Source organism: Ruditapes philippinarum, unplaced genomic scaffold, assembly GCF_026571515.1.
Source record: "Ruditapes philippinarum isolate M1 unplaced genomic scaffold, ASM2657151v2 ctg410_1_1_1_1, whole genome shotgun sequence".
NCBI lineage: Eukaryota > Metazoa > Mollusca > Bivalvia > Venerida > Veneridae > Ruditapes > Ruditapes philippinarum.
This window is the reverse complement of record NW_026851999.1, coordinates 437,076-455,899: the sequence shown is the minus strand read 5'-3', so window position 1 is coordinate 455,899 and position 18,824 is coordinate 437,076. Positions and strand designations below refer to the sequence as shown.

Below are 18,824 nucleotides of genomic sequence, written 5' to 3'. Positions count from 1 at the left end.
TCACTTCAAATTACCTCCATTTAAATTTACTTTTATCATAATATAGTTTTAAAATAATCTATAAATGACCCCTGTTTTTTCAGTATTGTCTTTGAACTTAATACAAAAACATAAATGTCTCAATTAACACATTTCAATAAGAATCATCAATTCACATACATGACCCAAAAGTTCATTCTTTTCTTGAATAAGTAACAATACCATATCATTAATTGCATAAACAATGGATCTTTCAATCTCAAAAGTTTGAGATTTCACAGAAATACATCTATTTCTTTGACGATGATGTCACATTCTGAAAAAGCTTTTTCGTGTGCCTTTTCAAATATTATTCAATTATTGAAGTTTTACTCTAAATTCAGTATACATTGTAGTTAGCTCTGTCTTAAACAGCATGTTCAACTATCCCTAGTGTTTGATTGAAAACCATCAGCCATAGGGTGTTCACTGGCTTAAAGGCCATGTAATTTGTCTGATTATTGAAGTATAAATAAAAGGAAAGTCATATATTTTCAGCAGTTGTGTTAGCAGTTTGCTTACGAAACCTGAACCAAGATTTTTTCTACACTAACAAAGGGGTTCAAATCTGTCAAATTTATCTATTTTAGAGTTATTGGGTTTGAACAGTGAACTATGTTTATAATTCAATTCAATTAATAATCCAGAAGCTGACGTTTATACTTTCTAAAGTAAACAGCTTCAGTGGTAAATGTGGTACAAGGTACGGACTTTTATGTCAACGTCCAACTCAAAAATTCCCCTTCATATGAACTACAGCGTGTGACGTCAAGTTGCTCTTCTGGGCAAAACCTTTTCCACAAATTGAACACATGAACGGCTTCTCTCCAGTATGAATTCTCATATGTCGTTTCAATATAGCCGGTACAGAACATGCCTTTCCGCATATAGGACAGATGTGAGATTTCTTAGGTCTCTGTCTCATGTTTTCCTGAGGGAACACTGGAAATATAAAGAAAAAGTAAAAAATTATTTCACTGACTTTACAAACTGACAATTTTCTAATAAAATTCATAACATGTCTTAATGTTAATGTAAAGAATCACAAGTCTTATCATTCCACTATTCAAGATATCACCCTCTACCTTAGGATACAATATGGTGCAATAGCATCACATCTAAAATTATCACATGAAAGTAATTTGAGGGGGAAAGGGCGTTTATTTTAATCAACAAATAACCACATTTTCAATCACATCGTGAGAATTTTTAAGTTCTTTAAGGATGCAAGATAAAGCAAAATACACACAAATGTAGATACATGTATATTTGGAACATGCAAGACCATATGTATCCTCGTCAAACATTCAAAATGTCAAACATTCAAAATTAACAAAAAATTGTTTTTTTTTATACAATTAAAACAAAATTACAGCTATTTAAACTAACATTTGAGCCACGCCATGATAAAACCAACATAGTGCGTTTGCGACCAGCATGGATCCAGACCAGCCTGCGCATCTGCTTAGTCTGATCAGGATCCATGCTGTTTGTTATCAGTTTCTCTACTTGTAATAGGGTTTGAAGGCGTGGATGCGCAGGCTGGTCTGAATCCATGCTGGTCGCAAACGCACTATGTTGGTTTTGTCATGGCGCGGCTCATTTATTTTTTACAGAGACAATATACAAAACACATCTTAATTATGGAAAAAAAACAAAACAAATGAATTCAATAAATTGTACGGATTACATATAATCCAAAGTACATGCAGATACATATAATGAAAATAAGTAAAATATCCTAGGTCAGAGACAAAAAAAAACAACAACAACAAAAAAACAACAAACTAAAAACTAAGTCATAATTATTTATGTTTAGTTCTTTAAAAAAAAAATCACAAGCTGTTTAAATCTTTGAAAATCAAATTTACATTCAAATAAAAATTAAAAGTTTTGACCTATATATATAACATATAATTTGATTTTCAACGATAAACCTAGATGTACATTTCTTATCAACTATCAAATGGTAACAGATGCTCTCATCTGGCAGTATGAATGAAGCCTTTGTCACTTATCTCTTTATTTTTCACTTTACATTTTTAAAGTATATTCATAATATAAAGTAAGACCTGTATTCCTTTTCAATTATTTGCAATATAATTTCACTTCTCTTCAAAAAATACACAATTTAATCTTTAATAAAATTCCCATTTCCTCTATCAAACAACCATACAATAAAACAGTCAACCATTTTGTAACCAGATAAATCTGAGTCAACAAACTCAACCAAACATTTAAACAGAGCGGATGCATCCAGCACCTCCAAGCTGTCAAAGTTTTTAATCTTGTATCAACCTATTATAATATTATTACTTGTCACACTTTTTTAGACTAAAAAGATTCAAATAAAAGAAATGAGCCGTGTCATGACAAAAACAACATAATGGGTTTGCGACCAGCATGGATCCAGACCAGCCTGCGCATCCGCGCAGTCTGATCAGGATCCATGCTGTTCGCTATCAGTTTTTTTTAACTATTTGTTATAGACTTTGTAAGCGAACAGCATGGATCCTGATCAGACTGCGCGGATGCGCAGGCTGGTCTGGATCCAGGCTGGTCACAAACCCATTATGTTGGTTTTGTCGTGACGCAGCTCTAATGTTCTGTTCTGTTTTATAACTTCAAAGCATTTGTTTCATATGAACAACAGAGTGGGCTGTCAAATTGCTTTTCTGTGTAAAACCTTTGCCACAAATTTGGCATACAAAAGGTTTCTCTCCAGTATGGATTCTCATATGTTTCTTTAGACTTGAAGGAGCGTGGCATTCTTTTCCACATATAGGACACGCATGAAATTTTCGTGGTTCCTGTGACTGGGCTGTTTCGTAGGAGTAAGCTGAAATGAAAAGAAAAGAATAAGATTTAACTTTTCAGTACCATCTTTTTCATACATGTAAGCTGAAATAAAAAGGAAATAATACAATTTAACTTTTCAGTACCATATCAAAATAACAATTACATTTTTAAATCATTTTTTATTATAAGGTATTTCATAAGAAGGGTACCTATCAAAATATTTTAAATCTTTTACTTTTTGTTTGGAAAACAGCGAGTTCATTCTTGTCTCATAGATGTACATTTCTTATCAACTATCACTAGGTATAGGTGCTCTCATTTGGCAGTATGAACGAAACCTTGTCACTCATCACTTTTTTCTTTTCACTTTATATTTTAAAGTATAAAGTGTATTGTCTTTTCAATAACCTGCAGTACAATTCACATTTCTTAAGAAATTACATATATACAGATACTTATATAACAGAAAGATAAGAAGCTCTAAAAATAGAAAATTTTCTAATCCAGACCCACAATCCCTTGTTTGAGACTGATTGGCCCTTGGAGCTGGTCAATTTCCGCCATCTTATTTCATGTTATTAAACGCAATTACATTTCATCCATTACTGAGAATAATTTACACCTTAATCTTTAATTAATAGTTTTTGTTGTTGTTTTTTTTACATTTTTGCAACTGCTTATTTGTTACTTCTATTGATTACCATAACATAGCTCTGTGATATATATTTTTGTTTACATTTTCCCCTATTAAATAAACCACATTCAATAAAACAGTCAACCATTTTGTAACTGGATAAATCTGAGTCAACAAAATCCACTGTACAAAGCACCAAGTACTTCCAAGCTGTCAAAGTAATTAATCTCAAATCAACCTACGTGTACAACATTGTCACACATTTATAGACTCAATGCATTCAAAGCATTTGTTTCATATGAACAACAGAGTGGGCTGTCAAATTGCTTTTCTGTGCAAAGCCTTTGCCACAAATTTGGCATACAAAAGGTTTCTCTCCAGTATGGATTCTCATATGTTTCTTTAGACTTGAAGGAGCGTGGCATTCTTTTCCACATATAGGACACACATGAAATTTTCGTGGTTTCTGCGACTGGGCTGTTTCGTAGGAGTAAGCTGAAATGAAAAGAAAAGAATACAATTTAATTTTTCAGTACCATATCAAAATGACAATTAGATTTTTTTAATCATTTTGTTATAATATATCCCGGTGTAACCCAAATTCGGCGATATAAGAACAAATGTCAACGGCATTTTCAATAAACTACAGTAATCTATAATTATACTTGATATAATTTTACTACAAATATTTAAAAGTTACTTTAAGTTCATTTCTAACAATGTAATCGTTCAGCGGTTGCAAGATATAAACAAATATGGCTGATGTAAAATCTTACTACGATCTGAATACGTCACCTAAATTCGGCGATTCTGATTGGTTGCAGTAATTTTTTTATTTTGGCGGGATTGTGACGTAGTATGTTGACCTAGATCGGCAGTAAAAATAGTTAGTGTAATATTAGAAAAAAAATGGCGACTGTCAAATTATTTTAAGCAACAATATCAATCAAATAGAGGGAAGTATAGATAAACTTGAAATTGCATCAGGTAAAACACACAATTTTCTCCATGTCATGTACAATTTTTAATGTTTACCAGCCGTATCTCCATATTTAGCGCAGAAAATCACTGGAGTTGTAAAAATAGACCGTGGGACATAAACATGATTGACCTTCACCTCTGAAATCTCGCGTGAATGATGAAAAACAAAACATCGCCGAATTTAGGAGAACGCCAAATTTGGGTCACGGTAGGATATTTCATAAGAAGGGTACCTATCGGAATATTTTATTTAATTGGCATGCTTTGTCTTTTTGTTTGCAAAACAGCAAGTTCATTATGGCCTCATGGTTGCGAGTTAAAAATATCAGAAAACCTGTAGCTCTGTATTATTTCAATTGGTTTTATATACAAAAAAAAAAGTGTCAGGAGTAGAAAAAAAAAAGAAATTCAGGTAAATGCCTAAAAACTTAGGCATTATTATCATCAAAGATGTTTACTATAAGGTATCTGTATAGTAAGATGAATATTTGTAACACATGGAAATGACCACTGAGTTTATAACAATCTGAAAGTGACAGATGATCTTTAAAGGTTCACAAAGTAATAGATAACACAGATATATTTTGACAAGTCTTTTATTTCGCAGTCAAAATGTTAAATGTTAAAGATACAAAATGTTAACTACTTAAAATTAAATTGAGATAAACTGAGTAGACACCAAAATCAGATAAATAAGAAATGAAAGGAACACCATTTTATTGATGATTTCAACAACAAAAAAAAAATATAAAAATTGTAATGTCAAACATGTCATCAGGAATATTACAAAAATACTGAATTCATTTAAAGGTAAAATTATAACTAAATGTTTCATTGAAACATAATTGGATGGAGTGTGAAGGAATTTAATTGATGAAAGAAGACACTGAATAGTTTTACAAGATTGTCCTCCAGATTTATTTCAGACTATTCTTCAATTCATTCACAAGTCATGACCACTATGAACACTTTCTAACTAGAAACATTTTACTGTTAAAATTTATATGAAAATAAACCCTAGAAATAGGAAAATATGTTGACTGAAAGAGTACATAATGTTATAAACCATTGTGGAAATGGTGGAAAAAACTTGGCATGCCTTGCTTAATTTAACTAGAAAAAAAAATACGAAAAAAATACAGTACATTATTACAACATTTACAGTAGAGACTCCAGAATTTGATCTTTTAAGTATCTAAATATTAATAAAAACATTTGAAATTTGGCTGCATGCGGTTTGCATTCGCCGCGTTACGACACATTTCTAGTTTAAGCTCACACAATGAAATAAAATTTCTTTATCACACGCACATGCTGCTTTTGCAACTCCGTAAAAATATTCTGATGTGACGTCGTTTGCGTTATATAAACATAGCGTCATGATGCGACTAATGTTAGCATTATACTATAGGCTTGCCAATGAAAAATGGTTCTTTTTCACTACAGTCTTTATTTTTGGTATGTGATCAACAGAATATTAAATTTGTGTAAGTTTTATACTGAATTTATTGAACTTGTTGCATAAAATAATATGATCCGTGTCATGACAAAACCAACATAGTGGGTTTGCGACCAGCATGAATCCAGACCATGCTGGTCGCAAACGCACTATGTTGGTTTTGTCGTGACACGGCTCATATTATGTTGGCCAGAGGCGTGCATAATATCATTTTATTGAGCTCGTTCAATAAATTCAGTATTAAACCCACACTCATTCAATATCCTCTATATATAACACAAAAAAAAATGGTACATGTGTATCTTATAATTAAGACTGTTCATCATTATAAATGAAGTTTCGCATTTTGATAATTTTCTTTCTGTTCCTCATCACAGACCTAATGGTTGTGTCTGTCACACCAAACTTTTCCTTTATAATAGCTGAAAATATAAACAATAATATATTTTTCTAAATATTGTTGCACTTTCTAAGATTCAAGAAATTCTCATTAATCTATTCAAAAAAACAAAATTGTATTTTAAGTCTTATATATAAAAGTATACCCTAGATTGCTAGTATTTTTGTATTTTTTTTTTTAATGCCTTTGGATGCCCCACAGGTAATTGCTAAAAAAATCAATATTTTTTCATAAAATTCCATTAAAAGAAATCTTTTTATGAAGAATAATTTTGTAACAGACATTTTGTTTAGGACAAAAAGACCTCCCATCCAAAAATGACAAGGTGGACATGTTTGCAATTTACACGCTAATGTTAGAACTTGACGCTCATGGGTCAATATCTTAAGATTTTTTTAAAGATTTTGAGACCAATCTTTACAATTTTTATTTTAAAGTGCTTCTTTTTAGTGAACAAAGGTGCTGGTAAATGGACATGACACTTGCCCTGATTAAGTTGATCATTCATGTGAAGTTTAGTAACAATCCATCTTGGCCAAGACCATGGATGTCCACCCATGGTACATGTATTCCCTTGGAACATCTGATTATGTTAAACTTCATCAAAACAACAGAATTGTCATCAAACTTAAAATATGTGTGTAAAATTTGTGTGAAAACTTACACTCCAGTAGTGTTCTTCGGATAGGATCTAGCCCCTCTGCGCACGACCTTCTGTTTTTAACGCCCATTACAGATGATGTCATAAGTTCAGTTGTAGTAAATAATGTAACCATAATATGATTAATTGCCTGGTTAACAGTCATATTGTAAATTTCCCTCAGCAACATTTCCTGAAAAAAATGGATGCTGAAGTTATACTCTATTATTATTATGAGCAACATTAGCGTCATTATCATTCACTGTGCTCTAGGTAAGATTTTGGGATCATTAGTTTTCACTACAAGATGTTAGCCAAATAGTTTTTCACTTATGAAGTTTGAAACTATTCCTACCAAGTAACCTTTACCACAGTGTTCTTTCAAAGTAGCATTTACTACATCTTATTCCTTTTTCAAATTTTTGTCTGGTCAAGGACTTAACTGTGACCTTGACCTTTGACCTCAAAATCAACTTGAGTAATTTACTGTCCGTGGGCAATGTTCGCATCAAATTACATAAACCAAGGCTAATTCCTTCTTAAGTTATAGATCAATACGAATTTTATTGTAAAATCATGTAAAATTAACCAAGTGATATTCCTTCTAAAGAAAATTCTGGATTAGGATTTTAAATTGTCACTGTGACCTTGATCTTTGACCTTATTATCAATTGGGGTCATAAACTGACCATACCAAGTTAAAAATAAATTCCTTCTCAAGTTATTGTTTGGACAAGGATAAGAGGATTTCAATACATGTATTGACCCATGTATGTTCATACAGACGTACCATTACCCCGTCACAGGATGCTCCCTGCTTTTTTAGTGGGGGCATAAAAGAAAAAAAAGATGCCCCAAAAACCAAACTTTGGTAGAAACAGTGATACAGCATTTGTTAAAAATTACAAATAGCTAGCTTTTGTTTTTCTTCTAAAAAGTAACTTAAAATAGACATGTTTCCATTAAGGAGTTGTCACTTTTTTAACTCATTTAACTGGATGAATTTAAATGCTTATCTTCAGTCTTAAGTATATAGGATCACAATACATACCCTTGTATACTCAGCATTTCTAGTTGTATTATAAGACAGATTGCTATCTGTATCTGTGTTTGTCTGAAAACAGGATCACATATAATATATGAATATCAATATTTTTTATTGCAATGTTTTCTAATTCCTTCTGCTTTCCTGGATACCTAACCAGTAATTAAAAGTAACCCTTAATTCTCAACCAAGTGACAGAGTACAAAGCCCACATGATTTCTGAATAGGTAGTAAGAGACAACGTATGACCATTAGACTTGATGTTGGATATCAAGTGTCACGTATATAATATATTTTGTTGTGCCTCAGGATCTTGTTTAGTAACAACCTATTGATTTCAAATATGATGCTCTCCCTGCCAGTCAGCCGCTTTTTCGGTAGAAAATTTAAGTTCATGAAAAGATTTACACTAAATTAACGGGTTTACACAGAAGTTACATTATGCCACTTGGTATTTGCATTCATTTTGTAAAATGGAAAATTGAATCATACAGATATGCACTGGTTTTGAAAATAAGTATCGTAATTATTTATAATCGAAAAAGCCTTATTTACGAATCAACGGTTCGGTCCCCCTCTGCAGTAATACTATATTTCAATTGAATCAATAAAAATACAAAGTGATATTGGCACATTTTATTCATTTAAGGTATCACCAATTATTAATAATAGAGTATAATAGGCTACCTTCTTCAAAACGTCAATAGCTGAAAAAGTTTGTTCTATCAATTATCATAATATTTAATGTTTGTGACGTCACTTTCCATTACATTAGCGTGACGTTTATATAATTCTATAATTATAAACAGCTGCTGTCAATTCATGAAGAAATTTTGTTTTTTTTCTCTCTAAAAATGGAAGTATGATGCAGTATTATAAATTTCTTATAAATATTCCTGACAGATTATATGCTCGTATATAAACAGTTGTTTGCAATATAACCCTGGCCTTGCGGCTTAGGTTATATTTACAAACAACCATATTTATAGGGCCATATAACATGTTAAAAATCTTTATAACCAATATTATACAACTACAAAAATACCATATATTTCTTGCCCCCAAGAATAATTTTTCAAATATTTCAACATGAAAATCTATCATAGTAATCTATTCAGTCATATAAATTCTCCATTCCGAGAGTTTCACATCCTTTTAAATGTACGGTGATTGCGTGTACCCTCATGTTTTCCTTCTGTGTGAAGCCCTTGCCACAGTGAACGCAGGTAAATGGTTTTTCTCCGGTATGAACTCTCAAGTGTCGTTTCAACAGCGATGGTGCCGCGAACATCTTTCCACAGAATCTACAATCATATTTAATATGTCCTGAATCTGAAAACAAATATAACATATCCATTAAATTATATTATTTTACAAAATTGTATATAATGCATGTTTACAAAATACTATTCTATGACATGCATTATTGTTAATGTATTGTGGCCTCAGGTTGGCAAGCAATGCCACTGATGGGAAGCCTCATTAAAGGGGCAGCAGGCGTGTGAAATCTTATCATAATGTGCCTTTGTTTTTGGTTTGCTTACAAGAAGTTAAAAGCCGATGGCCATAAAGCTATGGAGTCATCATTTGCTTTTCTAATGTTAAAAGCTATTTAAATATATATTTCTTTTTACTTTTTTTCCGTCAACTATCTCAGAATTATCTATGAACTTTTATCACATTTCTGTGTTGGGCGACAATCTTTTTCCCTACATAGATTGAGCATGTGGGTGAAAATACTGTCTACATAATTGGTCAATTTTTCATAGCAACGCACCGCGTCATAAAAAGGTCTATACCTATGTATAGCTACATTCATAATAATAACTTCTTTCTTTTTTCCTAGACATTTATTAATTTATATTTTGGCATCAGTCAGTATTTTTTCACATTCTTTCATAACATCAAAAAAATATTTTCTTACGTTGCATCATGCATTAGCCTTTAAACTGCTGGATTGGAACCGACCTAGATTAAGTGCAGTCTGACCATGTTATATATTGTTGGTAGCGCAATGTTTGTATTTTCAATACTAAAATCCCTGAAACATTAAATGGACTGTTCCTATTTCAAAGCTGGGCAAATCCATTACACAAATTCAGGAGGTCCAGGGTAAAAATTCATCATTCAAATTATATAAATAAAATTAAATATTAAACGAGTAATATGGTTTACCTTGGTGTATTTATTTGTAACAAAAAAAATCATGTTTCATTAGTCCTGGGTAGCTATACGAGCGCCAACCCATTTCTTGACTGTACAGTGTTCACTAAACTTTTTCCATAAATTTGTAAGACAATTGCTATATTACCCAATTTTTTGTGAGACAGTTGCTAATTATTTCAACACATTTATGTTATGAAAACTTTACCAGCAAATACCGGTATATATCAATTCACACTTTTTATAAATAATGAATAATGATAAACTTTGCACTATTTGTATATTTTGCCTAAACTGTATAAATAAAAAGATGATACAAATTACATTAAATATTTCACATATCTTTATTTACAACATTAATTTGAGACTTCTTCGTTATGTTGATACATATCTCTCATGCACAAGATATAAACTGTCTCATATCAAGTTCATCTACACTTTCTTATTTCATGTGTGTCCTCTAATATCATATATGCGTTCTCATATTTCATATGTGTTCTTATATCATACGCATGTCCTCATGTATAAAATCAAATAATCCTCTTTTTTCATGTGTGTGTTCTCTTATATCATGTGTGTTCTCTTATTGCATTTGTGCTTCCTCTTATTTCATATGTGTGTTCTTTTATATCATACATGTGTTTTCTTATTTCATATGTGCGTCCTCTTATTTCATATGCGTGTTGGCATAATGTGTTCGGAGATGAACCTTCTGTGTAAAGCCACGCCCACAAACACACACAAACGGCCTCTCTCCGGTATGTATTCTCATGTGTCTCTTAAGGAACGCAGGCGCAGCAAACATCTTCCCGCAGTATCTACACTGCTTCTCATTGGCTGGATCTATAACTGGCTGCTCTCGAGGAAAGTCTGAAAAAGTACAAGGAATAAAATTATCACCATGGAAACCAAACAAAAACAAACTTAAATTCAACATGTGTCACAAATTACCTTATCTATATTTTTTTTATCAGACTTATATTTTTAATACCAAGTCTTCAATAAAGAAACAGAATTTGAATAAGAAAACCTCACCATTTGATACACGTATTTTTTCAATAATTCAGGTGAAGGAAACGCTAAGATTTTTTTTTCATTTCAGTTCCATTACTGAAGATTTATTGTAATAAACCTACCGTTCATATCTATAAGAAATAGTCTTTAATACAACAGCAGTATTGTGCTATTACCAAGGTTTATCTAAAGAAAATCAAGACAGAATTCTGAATGAAATTTAGTTCTATTTATTTACAGAAAAAGAAAAAAGAAAGTTTGTATATTAACAAATTATTCAAATCATAAACACAGTCATACTTATACAATAATAATTAACATTAAATCATAAAAACACATGTATTGTAATCATCATTATTCAAAATATATACCTAATTTCTATAACCTACTTCTACCAATGCAAAGAAACAGAAAACAATGTCAAGTTATAAAGTAACAAACTCTCAAACAAGTCTGGTAATCAAAACATCCAAACATTGTATAAAAACATATTATTCATTTTGTCAATCATTGATTTGTCCTTTATGATTATTTGTATTATATATATATACATAATATACAGAACACTGAGTATATCTTATATGCAACATAACTATATTTCACATTCTAAATAACAGAACATGATTGTCCAAGTTTGTAATGTATGTGTCCTCATTATGTAAATCCGTAACCCAGTACATTCTTTGGTAACCAGACCTTAATATAAAATGTTATTTACTTTTTAACATTTCACTATTAACTACATCTCCGCTACTCAATTTCACAATCATTAACATAAACCTAGATATTTTAGTCACATATGCAGCCATATGTAAACTGATCTGCATAAAATTCATGCCTTTAAAACTTAATCTATATAATTATAGCATTGTCATATTTCACAATCATAAGCGAAAACTTAGTCAGGTGTGCTGCCATATGTAATTAAAGAAAATAGCTTCTGCCTCTCCATATTTCAGAATCAAAAATGTAAATTTAAATATCAAAAGTGCTGCCAATTGTTATCTGAATAAAATGTTTTACTATATCATGCAAACCCATATTTCACAATCATAACTGTTAGCTTAAATATTTTAATTACATAAGCTACTGTGCAATGTCTTATGCATAAAATGTGTATTACTGTATCTTGCAACCCCATATTTCACAATCATAACTGCCAACTCATATAAGCCGCTGTGCAATGCGATCAGCATAAAATATTTTTCACTATAACTTGTGACCCCATATTTCACAATCATAAACATACACCTATATATTTTTAGTAACATGTGCTGTCAAATAATGTGATCTCATGTGTCCTTTCTGGGTGAATCCTTTATTACAATCAGGGCACTTGAACGGTTTTTCTCCAGTATGTACACGCACATGCATACGTAGGTGAGCAGGTGATGGGAATACCTTCAAACAGAGCTCACATGTCTTACCCGCCTGTACTTCCTCCTGTCGTCTAGTCTTCAAACCTGTTAATATAAGGAAAATAAAATACAGTTTGGTAATTTTGTAACAGTTTATAACACAGTCTATATTTGTAATACAGTCTATAATTTTATAAAATATGCACAAATATAGTAGTTTGGTTATTTTGTAACACAGTATAATTTTATCCGTATGCACAAATATAATACGGTTTGGTAAATTTGTAACACAGTCTATAATTTTATAAAAATATGCACAAATAAAGCACAGTTTGGTTAGTTTGTAACACAGTCTATGATTTTATCAGTATACTCAAATAAAGTAAATATTTGGTATAAATCTATGATTTTATCAGTTATATTTAATGCACAAATAAAATACAGTTTACTTGACAACAGAATTTTTCTTATAATTCTAAGACATTTTATTGATGTTTGTTCACAAACTTGGGTATGAATATTGTTGGTTATATTCAGGGGTGGATATTCAGGAGGGGGGGGGGGTTAACAAGCAGCATTGCTGGCAGAAGGGCCATAAAGAATTAGTGGCCAGGACATTTATTTTGGTCAAAAGTTTATCCAACATAACTCAAGTTATTACAACACAATCCATAAGTGATTCAGCATTGAATCATTACCATGACAAATTTGTGAAACATGGCTTTGCTCTACTTTTAATATTAGGAACTGTTCATCAAAGAATCCTCATCTTAGTACAATAAATACAATAAAAGGTTATCTCCTTATATAATGTAATAGGAGTTATTCTATTACTGCACTAAAGTGACCGTATAAAGAACTTCAATATCAAATAGTCAAGAGCAGCACCTTTTGTTCCAACACAAGTGTTAGGATGTTATTTGCTTGATTTCTCAATAAAATGAATAAATTTGTGCATGTGAATATCCAAGATATATTAATACTTTATTTTTAATGTGAAAAAGTGGTATTACTCTAGAAATACTGTTCACTTAGTTATGTCCTTTGTACAACAGATTTCCATGTACAAAGTATGCCAATCGGGAGTATAGAAAAGAGTTTAAAATCTTTATATAATAATAGCTTTTTTATTAAATTTTATTTTAATAACCTGTATTAACAATACTTCTTAGTGTAACAAGATGCTACATGTAACTCTAAAAACTTACATTTCCCTTTGCCTCGTCATGATTAGCAAATGGTACTTCAATTTTCATGCTGATAGTTTTTAGTTAATTACCTTAAAAAGTATATGAAAAAAGGAATACTTTGAAGTTTATTATAACGCACTTCTTGGTGAATAGTTCAATAATAACACAGTGGTCATAACTGCTCAACTTTTTCTTCAAAACAGACAAGCTCGACTATTCTCAGTGCTTGATAGTAAAACAAGAGCTCTGGATAATGTATTGAATCTTCTAAATTCAAACAAAAAAAGGGCTACAATTCTGTTAGAGTTATGGGCCTTGGACAATAGCTTCTTTTTGTGCTCTGGAATAGGTGTTTTAATTTTCAATCCATTCCCTTCAGTAGTGTTGGAGATAGCACTAGAAAAACCTAACCAAAGTATGAATCCAACACCTTGGTCAGAACAATACTTCTCTCTATTCTTCGAATGTTTGAGCCAAAAACATTATCTTCTTTCTTTTCGAATCTAATTATCAAATTATAAAACAATCATAATAACACCAATACCTAAATAGTTTTGTATATGTATAATTATAACATGAGCTGCGCCATGACAAAACCAACAAAATGCGTTTGCGACCAGCATGTGCATTTGTGCAGTCTGATCAGCATCCATGCTATTCACTTACCAACCCTATTACAAGTAGAGAAACTGATAGCGAACAGCATGGATCCTGATCAGATTGTGCGGATGCGCAGGCTGGTCTGGATCCATGCTGGTTGCAAACGCACTATGTTGGTTTTGTCGTGACGCTGCTCATATATATATAATATATTCCACCTTCCCTCTTTTCCATTGGTTATATTGTATCATAAATTTCAATCAATAAAGTCAAGTCACTTAACTAATTCACTGCAGTATAAATCAGTGCACAAAGCTTTTCAAAGCTAAGTTTTCAATTTGTTACCAATATTTTCTTTTTACAATCTCAAAGAGCTTTAATATTTATATTTCATTTTATAATAATAATTTATTTTCTCCTTTTTTTTGTCATTTTGCTTTACATATCCCCCATTTACCCAGACTTATTATCAAATATCTAAATCAAAGAATATTCACACTGGGTTCTCATTGTTAACAAATTGGCAATCTGCATCATTGTTTAAATTACGCTGTTTGCATCTGTTGCATTTTCAGCTTGTAGATTAAAATATTCCCATTGACCCCTGTAGCAATATCAGCTTTTTTTTAGCTAGCACATAATATTATAATCTTTTGCCTCAAAATGAAAACCCTGCTTCAAAATGGGTTCATTATCAAGTGCTTTTATCAAATAGCTCTTCATTTCTTCCTCTATTTTTTCTACACAAAAACCTAGCAGTTTTCTTTCCATGTTTCCCTTTTTAACCACAAACACACTCTCCATTATTTTTGTCACTGAAATTTCTTTATCTCTCCATTCACATTCATACAATTTCACATCAACAGTTTATAATGAACAGCTGAGTGAGTTCTTAGTTGACTTTTCTGTTTGAATCTTTTCCCGCAATATTCGCAAGCAAATGGTCTCTCTCCGGTGTGCGTTCTCAAATGCATGGTCAACTGGAATCGTGACGTTAAGGACTTTCCGCAAAAGTTACACTCGTGTTTCTTCCCCTGGTCTGTGTCTGAAAGTTACAAAAATATCTATTTCAGTAAAATATCCCTTTTTCTAAACTTGGATATCACTAAGGCATCATTTTGTGAACATTTAAATGCTATTCCATTGCATTGTATAGCACTTTAATAGTGATCATACTAGGTACAAAAGTAGTATAACATTTTGCCATCTTAGTGCAGTAGCAGGTTAAGTCCTAAATTTAATAGGAGTGAACCAGTTACTGCACTAAGGTGACAATTTGTTTCTATACATCATCTAATAATCAAAAGCTCATCAGTGTAAAGGTAAATTATTTCAGCATACATAAAAACAAAATGCAATCATCATAATCATTAGGCATCTTGTATTAAATTATAAAGTGCTTATTTGTTAATAATCAGAGCTTTCTGTGTCCTTAAGCAACTTTTGACCAATTGACCTCAAAACCAAGGTCATGACCTACTGACCTCAAAACCAAGGACATGACCTACTGACCTCATAAACCCTTGGATTTATCTACAGGTCAAGACCTACCTACCCACCAAATGCACGGACATGATTTTTTAAGCCTTTCGCCCATCAGCCAAGATCAGGACCATAGACTGCCAAACTGTCATATGCTATTAGCAATATAAATTATATTTGTGATAAGTTTTACAATGGCATAATTAATACAATTTCAAACAAAATTGTTAAGATACCTTCTTTATTCAATAATTTCTTTTAAAACAATAATTTCTAATTAACACTAAACTACAGAGTAAAATAAATGCAAACATTAAAATATCTAAAAGAAATCTGAAATTTACTTTGGTAACAAAATACTAACAATAAAGTCAAAATTTATAATGGTTATGCATATTCTAACTTTAGAGAAACAGTAAATGTGCACCTTGCATCATTGCACACACAAATAACTAAGTTGAACTTTCCTGAACAAATCATATGATTAATAAACTGCATGGTTTGTCTAATAATGCACATGTCACATGGTTTTATGGCCCACATGATTTCATTACTCACAAGGCTTAATGACTCACATGATTTCATAACCCACATGGCTTAATGACCACATGATTGCATAACCCCCATGGCTAAATGACCCACATGATTGCATAGCCCCAATGACCCACATGATTTCAGTACCCACATGGCTTAATAACCCATATGATTTCATAACCCACGTGGCTTAAGGACCCACATGATTTCATGACCCCACATGGTTCAATAGCCCACATGGTTTTATGACCCACATGATTTCATAACCAATATGGCTTAATGACCCATATGAGTTCATAACCCACATGGTTCAATGACCCACAAGATTTCATAACCCACATGGTTAAATGACCCAAATGATTTCATAACCCACATGGCTTATTGACCAACATGATTTCATTACCCACATGGTTAAATGACCCACACAATTTGTTTCTTAACCCAAATTACTTGCTTCATCTTGCGTTGTTGTTGTTTTTTCATAGTCACAAATTTCGTCACCCAAATGGTATATATTCTGACCCTCACAACTTCATTTAAAACCAACATGACTTTTATCACCAGTAAGTGTTCAAATAATAAGGAAATATACATCTTCAATACAAACAGTCTCCTACTTTCAACAACTTATCCACAAACAACATCCAAGCAGAAAAGGGGGCATAACCTGGCAGAATTACTTGCCCTTGATAGTAAACAAGGATTTTCATGTTTGAACTGATTATAAGTGATGGTATTTTAGACAAGGTAAAAACACAGCTGGGGTAAAAATAGAGAAAAAAAAATTAAAGTGAGCAAACATGACAGTCAGGGTTATCTGCCCTTGGAAATGCCTTTGAGTTTTAACAATGAACAAGTAATCAGAGTTCAAAGAACAATGTGCACATCAGTATCGTGAATTATTTGTCTTTCACATGGACCAACATGTGTGACCTCATGTTGCCCTTCTGTGTAAACCGTTTATGGCATATACTGCATTCAAATGGTTTATGTCCTGTATGTGTAAACATGTGTGTAGTCAACTTGGCTTGAGAAGGGAAGACTTTACCACATTCTGTACACGGCTTGAAACTTCGGCCTGGTATTCCAACATCTGAAACAGATTAAGATCAAAATGATCAAAATGTGTAGAACATAATAAAAATAATATTTTTTATATAAAAATCAAAAATATGAAACTGAAAAAATATGTATGAATTTTTACAACATGAAAATTATAAGTTGTTTTACTCACAAAGAGGGTGAAAAGCATTTTAAGGGCCTTATCTGGAGAGTGTGTATTCATTTTGGTAGGTTGGCAATCAGGACCAAAAAAATGATGAACCTCGCCAGTCATTGCAACAATTAATGTTATATACCAAAATGTTCCTTAAAGTCTGTAATATATGAAACCATAAATGATGGCGATCAGAGAAATCCAAGATTACCAACAAGATGGCCGCCAACATGGAAAAAACTCAAGATATGTTCTTTAAGCTATTATATTATTCATAGTATAATTTATTGAGTACTACCTATATTCCAACAAGAATTATATTTTTTCTCATAACATTAAATGATTATACCACCTTGACAAATCTACAAAAATTATGAATATTTTTTGTTTTGTTTAGTTGGGTTTTAAGTTGCAAACACACTAAATGTCAAATGACAACTTTTCAACAAAACTCATGAAGGAAGACATCAGGTGCCGTTCGGTGCACTATTTTAGGTACAATCTGGCACCTGACTAGAACCATCAACATTCAGTTAGTAAGCTAGATCGCCTTGTCACATTACATAATTTAATTTAAGTTGTTTCATTTTTACACCAAACTGAATTTCTCCAACAAAAACGTATTACCAAATCGCAAGCTTAAAATTTTTTTCAAATCAACTGGCATGAATATAATTATTTTCAAAACAAATCACACATGTTAATTAACAATCAACTTTTATTCGTAAAAAATCTTGTATGCTATACAATATGCACAATGCTTTTAGAAAGGATTTTCTTTTAGAAAAATATACTGGAAATATGTATCATACGAACGTTTTAACAAACTTGATCTTGATCAACATACATGTATATGTGCTGCTATGTGCAAGCTTGTTTTTCACTCTTGTCACATAGGAATACATAACATTCAAACAGATAAATCACAAAAACAAAAAAAAAAAAAAAAAAAAAAAAAAAAAAAAAAAAAATATTGAACAAAAAAGGGGGGAAAAAATTCTTACTAGCCATTTGAAAAATAATTACATAATTATGTACTTAGCAAATCGTTAAAATAACACCTTTTGAGGTCTTAATGAATTAAGATCTAAGTGCACAAAATACAATTATTTTATAAACACTGTCTCAGGAATGATCAACTTAAAACCAAGGCAGCAAAGGGCTAATTAAGATTCACTTGTCTTTACAAAGCCTTTACTTAATGATAAATTTTGGGATAAAATAAGACAAATATCAAAACAAAATTTAATACAAAAATATTCAGATCAAAATAAGGATAAATTTCAGGATT

At 31.6% G+C, this 18,824-nt stretch overlaps 1 protein-coding gene across 15 annotated transcripts in view; it reads right to left on the bottom strand.

Annotated features, from left to right (window-relative positions):
• The window catches only part of LOC132745172 (zinc finger protein 500-like), a 99,964-nt gene that overhangs the window by 22,244 nt on the left and 58,896 nt on the right, over positions 1–18,824 (bottom strand). Inside the window, exons 5-8 of one of the 15 annotated variants that reach the window (XM_060734011.1) lie at positions 9,157–9,308; positions 7,983–8,045; positions 6,956–7,124; positions 6,169–6,313 (exon numbers count right to left, since the gene is read on the bottom strand). The exons of 7 other annotated variants lie outside the window; for them this stretch is intronic. In XM_060734011.1, coding sequence (XP_060589994.1) covers positions 6,201–6,313; positions 6,956–7,124; positions 7,983–8,045; positions 9,157–9,308 — 497 coding nt within the window. In that variant the 3' untranslated portion in view covers positions 6,169–6,200. Of the gene's footprint in view, positions 1–733; positions 961–2,615; positions 2,858–3,716; positions 3,947–6,168; positions 6,314–6,955; positions 7,125–7,982; positions 8,046–9,156; positions 9,309–10,402; positions 11,010–12,351; positions 12,617–15,140; positions 15,347–17,157; positions 17,411–18,824 lie in introns of those variants that run through there. 7 more of the 15 variants (XM_060734212.1, XM_060734198.1, XM_060734183.1 and 4 more) reach the window with 7 other exon arrangements.